General features: G+C 40.6%; 1 protein-coding gene across 18 annotated transcripts in view; it reads left to right on the forward strand.

Moving 5' to 3' along the window:
• The window catches only part of LOC111940198 (uncharacterized), a 92832-nt gene that overhangs the window by 10265 nt on the left and 67908 nt on the right, over window positions 1–14659 (forward strand). Inside the window, exons 1-3 of one of the 18 annotated variants that reach the window (XM_086883206.1) lie at window positions 748–832; window positions 13749–13897; window positions 13985–14114. The exons of 11 other annotated variants lie outside the window; for them this stretch is intronic. In XM_086883206.1, coding sequence (XP_086739332.1) covers window positions 14039–14114 — 76 coding nt within the window. In that variant the 5' untranslated portion in view covers window positions 748–832; window positions 13749–13897; window positions 13985–14038. Of the gene's footprint in view, window positions 1–734; window positions 833–4941; window positions 5473–5575; window positions 5646–13748; window positions 13898–13984; window positions 14115–14659 lie in introns of those variants that run through there. 6 more of the 18 variants (XM_086883202.1, XM_086883201.1, XM_086883208.1 and 3 more) reach the window with 6 other exon arrangements.

Raw genomic sequence — 14659 nt, forward strand, 5'->3', positions numbered from 1 at the left:
AGAATTATTTTCTATTTATAACATCTGAAGAAGGGAAAAAACATTTACATCTGTGAGGGTTTTAGAAAATTTCTCATGCGTTGTAGGTATAGTTCAAATGCTAATGCTGCCTATATATTCTCACACAAAATTTAAAAAAGAATGAGATGACTTTCTTCTAGACTGGACTTTTTTTTCCCCTCAAAGCGAGAGAGTAGCTATTACAGAGGAGTGAATTTGTAACATTCATCTTCCTTACATAAGTAATTTTTCAAAGAATAGAATATTAATGGGACATCAGAAGATCCCTGTTTAGGTGGAGAGCGAAAAGGGAAGCAAATTCTGAGAAATTTCAGTTTTCTGCTCCAAATGTCAGTGCAACTCTGCATTACAATGCAGCACACACCATTCACACCTAAAAGCCTCTGTTCTGAGGTTCTACAGTTTTCATCAAATGCCCAGACAGCATCATAACCCTCTGCAAGCTTGCACTGAATAGGCTGGCAATGATCCAAATGCTGGCAGAAGCACTTGCACAAACACAAAATGTTAGCTTTTTCTTCTCTTTATTTTCTGCCAGACACAATTCAGCAGCATTCCAGATGACAGGCCTTCTGTTAAGTAAGGGGAAGGGAGTGATGGATGTCTTCAGAAGGGAAATTGTGCTGCTGTGGCACCGGTAAAGCATGGTCTTCCTCTCTGGTTGGTTCCAGCCCCAGCTGGTTCTACTTAGCTGCCTGATTTAAATGATCAATGATGATCAAGCCCATCCTGTTTGCTCACAGCCTCAAGGCCTTTTGAGAAGAACCCAAAATGACTCCAGTGATCTGAGGAGGTAAAGGGGGGGAACCAAGTTAGTGCTGGGAAAAGGGGCAGAGTAGAGGGGGGAAAACCACTGTTACCACAGCTAAATATGTACCATCCCTTCATGCTGCATCAAATTACACTGCAGGATGTTTTCAGTTAAAACTTTTTTAGTAGCACAGGGTTTTGTTTGCCTCTGTCATTTAGGCCCTCTCTGTAACTTGAAAATGAGCTGTGATGCTGACATAGCTGTGGGGACTTTTTTGGCTTTCTGTGTGGTCAAAGGGTAGATCAGTGTAAGGAGGAAAGAAAACCAGCTCTTGGTAAATTTTCTTCCAGAAGAAGTGGAGGAAAGGCTGATTTATCTCCAGTAAAGTTGTTGATGAATGTCCTATGTATTTAAGTCCTATTTTTAAAAGTATAGGATGAAAAGATTTGTTTCTGAATAATACCTATTATACAGGGGTTTTTATGCCACTTCCTCTTCTGTTCTTTGTCCAGCAGGAGTGAGAGGGGCTGAAGAGCACTAGTGTCCTAGGAACTGTTGATTCTCCTCTGAAAATCACAGTAGATATCACTTAGAGTGACTTTGCATTTCATCAAGGGATGTGTAAAATTTCACTACCACCAAAAAGGAAAAGCTACAGAAATATACTTTAGTCTGCTTATTTTTCTCATTCCCTGCAGACAGGTACTGTAGAGTCCTGAAGAGAACAGGGCAGTAATATCAGTGTAGAAGGATTAAGAGCAAATGGTCAAACCTAATAAATATAATTTATTAAAAAAAATAGAATTTAAACCCAATCTTACTGCATTTTGCTGTAGGAAAGGTCACTGTAGGTGACACATAAGGTCTGTCTGAATTTAAAGACCTTGGTCTTAGACCATGCATGAATTTTCTGTGTGTGTCCTACTTGACAGCTAGGAGCCATCCATGGGCAGTGTCCTTCCTGCTGTTGCCAGCACAGCCTTTGCCTCTGATGCTAAGCAGTGCTCCTGGCAAGCACAGGCTCTTACACTGTTGCTGCTGTGGAACTAAAGGGTAGAAATTAGGTGTTACAAGCAAAACAAACTCTGATGTGACTGTGGAAGGTATAAGAGTCACAGAAATTGTGAATGAGGAGTGACTGCTCAGTGTCTCTCAACAGGGCTACAAATGTAACTCACTGGTGGTAGACCAAACCAAATGTGAGGCACATCCTCGCACAGCACACACTTAGAGTGCTCCAGCTGGTGCCACAATTTGCACGGTCACAGAAGTGGTTGGATCAGTTTGAGAAGGGAAGTCTGTTCAAGGAATTTTAAATGCAAAAATCCTGGGCAGCCCATAAGGTCTCTGCTGAGCAGAAAGGAAGAGTGGTACTACAGAAGCATCCCTACTTGTCAGCTCAGTTCCTAAGGTTCTGATGTTTCTATAGGTGGGCAGAAGACACTGGGTTGAGCAGACTTGAGTCTACATGCTCTTCTCACAAAACCCTGTACAAGACAGAAGGAAGATACAGAAGGTGGGGTATTTGGGATGTGTTTTTCTTTGAAGAAGAAAAAACAGCATTGACAACTGCTGTGGTCAAAGTCTGTACAGTTAATTGCTAATTGATTTCTTTTTTAATGGCTTAAGCAATAGATCTGTGCTAGACATAATTTTTATTTTATATAATACTTTTACCCTCCTTAAGGTGGTGATATTATGGTTTAAGGAAAAGCTTTTTTTTTTTTTGGAAGTGTTTGACTGTCCTATGTGTGTTTAAATGCATATGTATGTATGTATATTTACATGAACTTGAAAAATCAGTTGGTTTTAACTATCTTGCCATAGTAGTAGCAGCATCAGGTACATCTGTTTGTGACAGCTTCTTTTCCTTAAAGTGTGATGATTGCATAAGCTGAAGAGTAGCAAGTTAAAACTTTGACAACTTGAGCCTTATTTTATCCTTAGCTGAGTTATTCTGAAGATTCAGGGAATAACACAATATTCACCATTCGGGCTTTGTATGAGCTATTTGTGCTTGCAAAAACAAGACAAATATCCAAAATGTAGCTACCCTATGAAAACCCATTAATAAAGTTTGCAAAGGAAGCAGGGTTAGGATAAGCTTTCTGAATTTCTATGGTTCCACAGTGAATCTGGTCATCTACAAGCTAAGTTCAGAGCACAGGAGTATACGTGGAAAAGATGTGGACAATTAAGTCCATTCTTCTACTGAAGGCAACAGCAATTAGATCATGAAAGTATTAAAATCACATTTTCTCTGGCTTCACATTATCCAGAAAAACTGATTTATGCTCTGAGTCACCAAGTTGTTCTTGTTGCCTGCCAGTTGCATGCACTTAACAGACAATTTTTAGAAAATGATCAAGGTCTTCATCATTATTTAATAATAAAATACTAATTCATTGGGAAAAAACCAAAACACAACAGAGAGGGAAAAGAGGTAAGGTGTGTTGATGAGGAGACAGCAGATATTGAGGTCAACACTTCAGACATTTCCTTTGAATAAGAGCAGAAGCTGCTTTTGAAGGACACTTGAGTAAAGAAGAGAGACTTCACTTTGGATACTGACACTTGTGTTTGAATGGCATTTATGGACTTAAGTGCCTAGCTTTGAATATTCACATTTGAAGACTGTACTTTCTTTGTTAACAAGCTCATTGTACTAAGAGTTAACAATAGGATCTTACCAATTTTATTTTTTTTTTCTGTTTGCATTAGACCTTGAATAGAAAAGCTTAAATGACTGGGGTGGGAGAAAGAATGCATTTTGTAGCTGCATGATTTACAATAGTGGCCTGTTTCATCTGTATCATCACTATGTGAAGAAAGAGAAAAATGTGAGAAGCAGCAAGAATAGATCATTATAACAACAGTAGCAATGTTCTTTATCATTTTGGACTTGTCACTCTTTCAATGATTAGATACTTAGCCAATATATAATTGGTGGTATGTTTCAAAAATGAATGAATAGATTCAATGTTTTTTACATGCAAGCAAAAATTCTTAAAGATATTCTATAGGAGTTGGTTTTTTTTGAGTTTTGAGGAATTATCCAAACAATATTGGATTTTTTTTTTTTATTCCACATTTCTTTTGATGTCAGGATTTTTTTTTTGGCCTAACCTTTAAAATATCTCTGTGACACTCCTGTAATTGGTTTATGCTTCTTTTGCCATTTACTATCTAGTTTGGAGATATGAAGAGGTTAACAGAGAAGATATTCCTCCCTATTTTTCCTTTCTATTTCCTTTCTTCTTCCCCATTTCATACTGCTAAGAGGAGTGCTAATATTAAAAATAGATGAGATATTGTTTTACAGTTGGTAATTCAGCTCCCCTTGTTACTAGCTGAATATTAATCTCTTTGATAATGCTTCTTGTTCTTTTTGTAACAAATCTTCACCAGTACTGGATGCTCTGTCAGACAGAGCTGGGGGCTTTGACTCTGTGCCTGCTTCAATGTACCATATCTGCATCCTGTAGATAGTCCAGACCCTTGTCCTAGAATAGCCTGTGTTCTCCTCAGAATGGTCTTGTCACATCCAAGCCCATTTAAGTTAGGGTCCTGTCTCTGATGAGGGTCAGTAAGGTCTAACAGAAGGTATGGGAGCAGGCCCATATTATCCTAGATAATATATATTTTCCTAGAATTCTCTTCCCAGGCAGAGGAACTGGGGACATGGGGGCATCCTGAACCAACAAGAGGTGATTTGTATTATTAGCATTTTTATTTGTATTTATTGTGTCCAGGCTTTTTCTGGCCAGTGGAAATATATCCATAATGTTCTGTGGCAAGGAACATAACTTGATGTTATTTCAGAAAACACCTTTGCAACTCCTACTTCTGAGTTTCTCTTCATGATGTGCCCCTACCTGCTCCATAGTTCTTTATTTGGGGGCTGAAAATAATATTGATTTTATACTTGGTATCCACAGATGTATATGTCTTTAGTGTACCTGCCCTTAGTTACCTCTTTCCTAACTCTGCCTTCACTTCAATCTGTTCTGTGTGAACAATAAGATCATCAGTCTTAATGGATTACATCTGACCCTTTTCCAAAGGGGAGGAAAAATCTCATCCAGTTAGTTGCAAATACTGCAAGGCTGTTGCAGAGAGTAAAGCAGGTGTTACCTCTGCTCTAAATGCTTGGGTGGAGTCACTCCTTCAAGCTGCCACAGCAGGATATGCAGCTACCCTTCCCCAGGCACCAGGGCTGGAATTTTCACTTATTTTGGACTTTATCTGCTTTTTCCCCCATCAGAAGAAATTAGTGCTCAAAATTTTCTTGGGAGGAAAGAAAGGGCTCAACAGCTCTGAAAATCAGGCTATTCATGCTGGGTAGCTGGGGCCTCTGAACATTACCTTTTGGCAGGGTTTCCCTACTGTTCTGTTTTTGTGAAACATCTCTTCTGGAGTAATTTTTTTCATGTATTGATGGAAATGTTTTCCAGAACTGCAGGGAATCAAGATACTTTGGTTTTGCCTGTGCAATAGTTGCTGCTACTTCATAACAGCTGAACTGAGCAGCCAGACATTAGGTATAGAAATAGGACATTAAGAAACAGGTCACGCTTTTCCAAAAGAGATGACTGTCTTCTTTAGGACTGACCAGTACTGATAATTGTGGAAATATGCTCCCATGGAACAGAGACAGGTTTAGGTTCCACTTCTTTATTAACCTGGTTTGATGCAAAAAGGTCTCCAAAGAATAGAATCCTTCTCCAGATTGCCCTTATTGATATTGTGTTAAGACAGTAAGAGGAGCAGAGCTGTTTATTTAACCACTTTCATGTCTCCCAGGGAGCATGGGTAGATGTAGAGACCTGCACTTGGAAAGGGAAGATGATTGGCTGTCCTCCTTCAGGAGAAGGTATAGAAGAATTCCCTTCAATTATCTGTGTTTGCACTGTGTGCAACTGCAATTTCAGCTCTGCCCTTGAAAATGCAGATTAAGCAATGCTGCCAACTTGTATTCTCCTGTCAAACATTTCGCTGGCTTGGGGGGCTGTACAGAGCTTTCAATGTACATCCTCTGCCAGGGTTACTGCATCAGGGTGCTTGGTTGTGGGGTTTGATTTCCTCTTGAGCAGATGATGTGGTTCAGGCACTTGTTTGTCTGCTCCTAAAATTACATGGTTTCTTGTATTTTCTCTTTTGAGTATTCCAGATTTTTGTCATTGGTGGGGAATTTACTGACTGTGAAATAAGTATACTCTTGCATGGGAAGTGTAGGGGATGGTATCATCCCACAAAGCATTATTCTCTTCTTTTCCTGCAGTGCTCTGCCTTTTAGGCAGTCCGCTTGCTCTTTCAGGCCTCTTTCCAAGTAATTTGCTTTTTTCTTTCCAAACAGCATTTTGACAATGAAGGTGTAGGGATGTCTGCTTACATGCTGTATCTCAGGCAACGCGCTTGTCATTGAGAGAACTTACCTGGTTTAATACAAATATGCTTGCCTCTTTCCTTAAAGATTTACTTCTCCAGGGCTAGAAAGAGAGTGGCTGCTATGGAGACATGACAGCATTTAAAAGCATGGTTTGAGACATTCCTAAGGAATGGACAGGCTTTTGGGTATATCAGCCAGGTTCTCCACCACCTTGGGGAAGGCTCTCTGAACTTTCTTTATTTTGTCCTTTAGTTTTTTATTTTCCTGTAGCATCTTTTAAAATGGGCCAGTAGATCCTTCACAAACTTCAAAGCTGTGGAATTTACTTTCTCCTATCTCTCTGGCCTGATTTTTGATTCTGAAATGGAACTACACCTTTAGAAATGTTTGCCTTCTGGAGGTAGAAGGGCTATCAGATTTGATCTCACGTTGCGTGTGGTGTATATTTGCTGATCCTGTGGAGTAAGTGTTGGTGTTGGGTGGTAAAAGTGATGTGTGAGGCCTGAGGTGTGTGGTGAGGGTTACAATGTTATCCATCATTATAGAATTCACTTAGTACATCCACTATTTTCAAGACCTGTATTAGTATAGATATGCTGGGAAGAAAGACCATATTGATCTCTTGGTGATGTATCCTATGTGGTGGTTGCAGCAGGATAGAGAATGTCATTTAGCAAAACCTGGGAACAACTGCTGAGTTGTGGCTGTATGTGAAATTCGTTTGTAGCTTTCATGGATGGAGTTTTCCTTTGGCTGGCAGTAAAATGTTTGTTGATGTGGGTTTTTTTAAGAGGTACTTTGGCTCTCTTTTTTACCTTCTTTCAGACATACTGGTTTTAAGGAGACATAGTTCTTATGTAGCCAGTTCTGTAGAGTTTAAAAACAGACTTTTTTGGAGAGGAGAGCATGTTCTGAAAACTGAGTTTTTTTTTTTTTAACTGCACTTTTTTAGAAGAAAAAGAACACATTATAAGTCAACTAAAAATAAGGCTCAACTTGAAGCAAAGATAAATCAGTGACCAATTGAAGACTTGAATTCTATGGTAGCTTAGAACGTTTCTGGTCTGAGACAGAAGTAGAGAGAATAAAACTGCTAGGGTTTGCACCTGTCTGTAGGGGATGTACCTATCTTTTGGTGCTGTAAGGCACACCAAAGCATTTCCTTTAATGTCAGAAGGAAATTGTGATGTTTTTTTTTTTGTTGTTGTTGTTCTTTCCCTTTGCTCTTAATGAAGTATCCTTCCTGTACATGCCATAATTGTGCTCCTTGACAATCTTTAAGAGAACCTTAGGCAACATCTGATGCATCTGTTTAGCCAGAAGAAGTACCCCTTTAAGAAACAGAAAGGAAACCCAAATTAAATAAAAGGAAAGTAATTTGTGATGGTCTGTGTTCCTCCCACTGCTTTTTTCTCCCCCTTCCATTTGGTTAATCTGTCTCCTTTGAGAGAAGAAAAAAAAAATCTTGCTGACAGGCTTGCACTACACATGTCAGCTCTCCCTGTGAACAGGATGCTGAACTTCATTCTCCCTACCAACCAGTATCCTAACAATACTGCATGCAATTTTTGCCCTCAAACTGAGTGCCTAGAGAATTTGAGGTTGGAGAAGACCCCCAGGGTTACACTAACTGCTAACCTCTCACAGTGGTGTTCACCACTAAGCCAAATCTTCAGGTGCAACATCCACAAGCCTTTTGAACACTTCTAGGGATGATAATTCTATCACTTCCATTGGCAGCTGATTCCAACATCTGTCCACCCTTTCAGAGAAGAAAATTTTCCATGTATCTGATCTAAACCTCCCCTTGAGGTACAGCCTGTGGCCATTTTCTCACATCCTGTCACCTGGAAGGAGAGACAAACAGCCACCTCACTACAACCTCCTTTCAGGTAGAGAATGATTACTTTCCCCCGAGGAAAAGTTCTCTGGGGTGCAGGGAGAGAGAGTTGATGGTGTAACTTTGCACAACCTTCTTCAAGATAAGTTGTGTCTCATGTGATCAAATTGTCAAGAGGTGTGGGAGAAATGAGTCCTTGACACCACTGATACCTAGTGAAGTCTGGTCAAGAGTGTTTGGTCTCTTTATGACTGTCTCTCTCTGTCTCAGTCTTGTGTGACAGGACTCTTGTGACAGTGACACCTCCCCTCCATGCCCTAAGTCTGTTGAATCCTGAGATCTGCAGGTTACACAGCTACTTGTCTCAGTAATAAGCGCTGAGATGGTTGGGGTGCAGACCCAGAACAAAGCCTAGAGTGGGAAACCAGGGGCTGGAAACAGATAGGCTTGCTCAGCAGCATAGTGATTTTTAAAAATGATTGTTATTCATAATTGAAACATTTGGTCAATCTTTTTCTTGCAATGCTCAAGTGTTGTGTAGCTTTTCAGCTCTTAAGAGACTTAATTTTCACTCACTTTGCTGCAGTTTTCTTCCTTGGTTTGGATTTATTGCAGGATTGACTGAGGAAGTTATATCGATTCAAAGCCACTTTCTGATTTTCTTTCAAACATTTCCTTTGGGAAAAAAAATTCTTCTTGCTTTATCTAACAGCCTAAAAAACAAGGCCTTTGCTTTCCTGTTAAAAAATACATACATGTATATGTATGTATGAACGTATATTTGCTTAATTTATGTATATGTGCATGTATGTATATACATTTACCTCATTACAGAAGAAATAAAAACAGCCTGGAAGGTACTAATAACTGGCAGCTGTAGATGATAGGTTGCTCTAAAGAACCTGAAAAATAACCCTTTGATGACTCACTCCAGAGAAGTAAAAAAGCTGTTTTACCAGTAGTGAAAAGAGCTGTGAATAAATACATCCGAAGGTGGCAGGTACCTGCAGCAGTTTTATTCAAGACATAAGTACTGAGGAGTATCCCTGGCTGCAATAGCAGGGCAGGGATTTATGGTTTCAGGCTGTGCATGTAGACAGAGCAAGCATGATTTTTTGCACTGACAGGAGCTGAAGTAGTTCTTTCAAACAGTTTGTGAGAGACTCTTGAGGTTTCTGAGGTAGGAAGCTGCCAAGCCTTTGCTTCTCCTGTACTTGAAAGATGGGTGGGTGTTTTGAGCATGTTTACAGTTAATAAACTGATTTGCAAATGTTAATTTGTTTTCAGTGATTGAACTGTGTTCTAATGGATGTAGAGGTTTGAAAATCAGCCAACTTCTTGGGCCAAGAGCCACAGACATCAGACTTCTTGGATTATCTGGATACTGATATGGGACAATCCATGTTTTGAATCAGTGGACAGGGGATGCCTGTAGTGTTTTCAGTGGGTGTGATGAGCCCAGAGCAGGCTGTGCCTCCAGGTGTGTGGTGTGCAGTGTGCTGGGGTCCTGTGCTCCATCAGAAGAGGCCTGTGGCACAGCAGGATGGCTCTTGGGGCAGCCTTTTTTGCTGTGGCCAGTTCCTCTCCTCTCCATGGCAACAAGTGAGACCCGGAGAGCAGCTGCAGAGAGCTGATAAGTGAGCAGGAGGTGTCCTGGAACATGAGACTTGGTGAGTTCAATAAATGCTTTTTCACAGGCAAACAAAGCAAGCTCCTGTTTAAACTTTTGCTGGTCATAACCTTTCTAGTGCTAAACAGGCCATGGCTTTGCTTAACACAGGACACAGCATTAAGTTGTTACAACTTCATTAACGTTGAGCTTTGATGTTTTGCCTTTTGATAACATCTTTGAGTAATTTTTTTAAAAATTAATTTAGAAGCGTGGAAATTAAGCTTGGAGTGACAGTGAAGCAAAGTTGGGCCTTTCTAACTTTAATGGAATAAGCTGCAGTGAGAGACTAAGGCATGGCAGGTCAGAGAAACCAAAGTGAGAAATGGCAAGGGTTTCTCTCAAGGATCAGGAAGTAAAGTCACACTCAGTAATTTAGGAAGATAGCTGTTGAATAGCTTAAAAGTATGAGGAGAGCCTCCCCTTGCCTTGGGTCAAAAAAGGGAGTGTGACTTTTGGCTCCCGAGACCCCAATTCTCAGTTGTTCTCTTTGAACCAGATTGTAAAGTAACAAGAAAGAAGGATAGCTGCAATCCACCTTTGTATGCTGGGACAACTGACGGCTCTTAGGTACAATATTAGAGCAATATCAGAGTATCCTGAAATTGCACTGTGCTTTGCAGTCTGTGCCAGCCATAGAGGGAGATAGAGCAGGGTCCTTATAGACTTTGTGCTCTCCTGTGCTTCTCTGCTTTTGGCCTGCTCCCAGTTCATCTCATTCTCAGGATGGTATTTCTGAATCCTTTGCATCTCCTTTAACTCCAGCCAGATGGAGAAAATGGACTCAACAAGCTCAAGAGCTGTCCATCTCCAAGAGCATGAAATCAAGCAGGAGGTGGCAGGAGGCCTGCTTGGGCGAGCAAGGAGCTCCTGACAAAACTTGAGCACAGGAAGAAGGGTGCAAGAGGCAGGAGCAGGGTTAGGTTGCCAAGACAGTAGGTAGAGTAACTCTCCAATCTGCCAAGGATGGGATTGGGAAACCAAAGCCCAGCTGGAGGTGAATCTGGTGAGGGGCTGTAAGGAGTGACTGAAAATCTTCTACCAGTATGTCAGCAGCAAAAAGAAGCTGAGGGAAATCAGACCTGTCACTGAATGGGGCAGAGGCTCTGGTAACAAAGGACACTTAAAGGGCTGAAGGTACTTGATATCTTCTTCAGCTTGATATTTAATGATAAGATTAACTTTTCAGGAATCCCAGGTTCTTGAGACTAGAAGAAAATTCTGTAGTTAGGAAGACAGTCTAAAATGGTGGTTAGTGTTAGTGGAGAATCAGGTTATGGAACATTTAAACTGGTCACATACATATCCCTGGAACAGGATGCCCCCATGCAGGCTGAGAGGGCTGAGTGGTGTGGCAGCATTTAAAAAGTCACAGTGATCAGAAGGTGACTGAGGGCTGGAAGATAGCAAATATCACACCCAGGGCAAGGATGAAGATCCAGGGAACTGTGGACTGATCAGCTTTACCTCCATCCTTGAGGAACAAGGGAATAACTATTCCTTGACGCTGTTTTTAGGTCTATGAATGACAAAAGGGTAAGCAGAAGTAATCACCATGGATTTATGATGGGGGAGTAACATCCTTTTGTGAAGAGAGGCCCAGTGGAGGAGAAGTAGATGTTATTTAATCTGTCTTTAGATAGGTATTTGGCAGCATTCTCATGGAAACAGATGATCATAGAATCATAAAATGTCAGGAGTTGGAAGGGCCCTTAAAGATCAGCTTGTCCCAACCCCCTCTGCCATGGGCAGGAACACCTCCCACTAAAACAGGTTGCTCAAGACCTTATCCAACCTGGCCTTGAAATGATGTTACAGCATGTACAACTGGAGGTGGATTGAAAACCAGCTGAACTGCTTGGCTCAGGTTGCTGTGGTCAAAGGCACAAAATGTAGATAGAAGCCAGCTGCTAGTGAGGCACCTCAAGTGTTGATGCTAGGTCCAAACTAGGTCCACTTTCTTCATTAGTGATCTAGATGATGGGGGAGAGGGCTTGGACTTCTCCACATTTGCAGATGATACAAACCTGAAAAGAGTGGCTAATATGCCAGAGGCTTGAGTTGCCACTTGGGGAGACCTGGACAGGCTAGAGCATTGAGCAGAGAGGAAAGATAAAACAAAGTGAAATGCAAATCCCTGTATGTAGGAAACCTCATGCCTGAGTACAGAAGCTTTTCTTCCACCATGCACGTAAGCTCATCTAAATTTGTGCCTGAAGCTTCTCTTTCTCTTCAGCTGAATCCTGTGGCAGCTTGATTCCTGTTAATGAGGTCTACTAGGCTGTAAGTAAGATTAATACGGAGATACGCTTACAGCTACGGGATTGTCTAACTTAGATTGAACTTCCTTTAAAAGGTTTAGAGATCTATAATTGCATTCTTCAGTAATTGTGTTACAGCATATTCTTACATTGATCATTTTAGTTGTGCTTCAATTGTTTTTAAATTGATCACAAAGAAGCTGACTGCTTTTTGGCTGCTCGTCTTTGGAGTTGAACATGAAATGATCAAACTCAGCTGATGAAAATATCAGAATAATTTATAAAGTTCTGGCAAAAAATATCTGTAAAGTGAACACTTCCACACTTAAACTTCTTCAAAACTGGAAATCTTGGTCAGTTGCAAAAAACATATGGGTCTTTGGGGGGCTGCAAAATTGGAAATATCTCAGGAAAGAAAAATGTGATCTCTGTAAGTATCAAGAGAGTATTGTGGAGGAGAGAAGGTATTGATCCTTGGTTAAGTGAATTTAGCTTATACCCTTGTTCTATCCTTGTTCTACCTAATGTAACCTATAGAAAATCCTTGGGATCATCAGTTTTTGTAAGTAGCAGTATTTTTTTCACTTAAAAATTAAAAAATATATAAAACAGTAGCCACTTCCTCTCTCTTTGATGTAATAAATTGACTCATGTGACCAGTGACAGAACATGAGGGAATGGCTTGAAGTTGTGTCAGGGGTGGTTTAAGTTGGATGTTAGGAAAAGGCTCTTCACCCAGAGGGTGGTTGGGGACTGGAACAGGCTCCCTAGGGAAGTGGTCACAACACCAAGCCCAACAGTGTCAGGAAGCTTTTGGACAATGATCTCAGGGATATGGTGTAATTCCTGGGGTGTTCTGTGCAGGGCCAGGAGTTAGACTTCAAAGATCATTGTGGGTCCCTTCCAACTCAGGATATGCTGGGATATATAGACATGAAAAATTGAAGAGGAAAAAAATTAAAATTCTCATCTTTCTAATTAGTCATTCCTTCTCCCTTTCTTCCCCTTTCCTCACATGTGTTAATAGCAAAAGAAAAACTGATATGTGATTCATTACCCTCCTCTCTCCAAAAATTTTGGAAACTCTTAGATGGATACAGAAAGAACATAACCATGACAAAGAAATGTTGAACTTGTCAGAGTTTCTAGCTGGTAACTCACCAAGCTGCTTTGTTCCCCTTTTTTGTCTCCTAACATACCTCTTTTTCTCTAAGAACATGAAATTTATTGTTATACTTGGAAAAGGAAGGCAAAATGGGGTGCTGGTTAGTATGCATGCTATATATAGTGCCGCCATTGAAAGCATCAAGACTGCAGGAATTTAAAAAGGAGACAGTTTTGCAGAAATCCTAAAAAAAAGCCTCTTATAATTTTTAGATTTAGTCTGACCTCACGTAGGACAGGCTTTTCATGACTTCACAAAATCACTTTTGCTTTGCAGCCATGGTTTCAGCTTGGTTTAATGCAGCCTATACCAACCTTAGGCATCAGGGAAAATGCAAAAGATCTGAAGGAAGGAACAGGTCTTTCAAATGGCCTAATGTGTCTGATGTGTGTGGTGGTATCTGATGAGGCAGGAGATGCAGGTTCTGCTGGACACTTGGCTGGTTAGTAAACTTTGATTAAGGGTGGGGTGCTACCTCTTGCAATCCTGTGCAGCAGCAGAACCTGATCAGCAAATAAACCCACCAGCCTAAATTGGTAAGTGAAGTCACGAGCTGCTGGGAAAGTTCAGGTCAGGTCATGAGAGGAGCATGACAATCTTGCTATCTTCTATTTTCCTCTTGTAACACTTAACTTTTGTATATATTTTCTAGGGTCTTAATAAGACATTTACCATTCCTTAAGGAAAAGTAAATGTGTGGTGGCTAGTCTGCTGGAGTTGTAGAAGCTCTACAACTCCAAGGTTGGAAAAAGGTCCAAGGCAGAGTGAAATTTGAGCTATTTGTACTGGACACTCTCCATTGTGAGTTTGCTTTATTTTTTGAAGCTTTTCCCGTGTCTGTGATCAATTGTGTTCAAATTTACATGATGTTTCTGTATGTACAAACAGGCTCCTGCAAGCAGATTATTTTTCACTCTGTGCCTGTGCTCTGAGTGGTGATGTATGGCTTGCTGTCTACTCATTGCTCGGGTTTGCAATGTCAGAGTTGACTTCTTGCTAAAGGATGAAACAAACAAAGGTAGGATACGTGTTTGGGTATCTACTCTCATCCCTTGCTGATGCAGCAAGAAGTCTTCAGGTTTTGCTTGCTATGTGGAACTTGTTCCCCTGTCACTTCTAATATTGTTCTTCACACATAGCTAAGGGCCTAATGTTGCTGACGCAAGTCTACTTGTTTAATTTTATCCGACTGACTGTGCCACTTAGTGTGCTTAGTCGTCTGCTAAAAATCCTTTTGTTGAGATTGAGAACCAAACACAATACTGAATATTTGATCCTACCTACTTATGCATGGCTAACATACTTTGCTTTTATGTTTAGCTTGCTGCTACAAAAATAATGAAATATTTATTCAGCTGTTAAGGATAAGAGTTTTGAATTCTCTCATGATTAAATGATCTGCAAAGGATGCTCCTTAGAGAAGGAGAAGGGCTCTGGCATCCTTCAGCACCACTGTCAAGAGCAGGTAGTAGCTGAGGTAGGACATGTATTGTTATTTTGGCAGACTAGACTTTTTTGCTCAAAGGCACTGTGGTAAATAAAGCCTTTGAATTTTGGCATGCC

This window comes from Cyanistes caeruleus, chromosome 3 (genome assembly GCF_971803275.1).
Source record: "Cyanistes caeruleus chromosome 3, bCyaCae1.hap1.1, whole genome shotgun sequence".
NCBI classification, from domain to species: Eukaryota; Metazoa; Chordata; class Aves; order Passeriformes; family Paridae; genus Cyanistes; species Cyanistes caeruleus.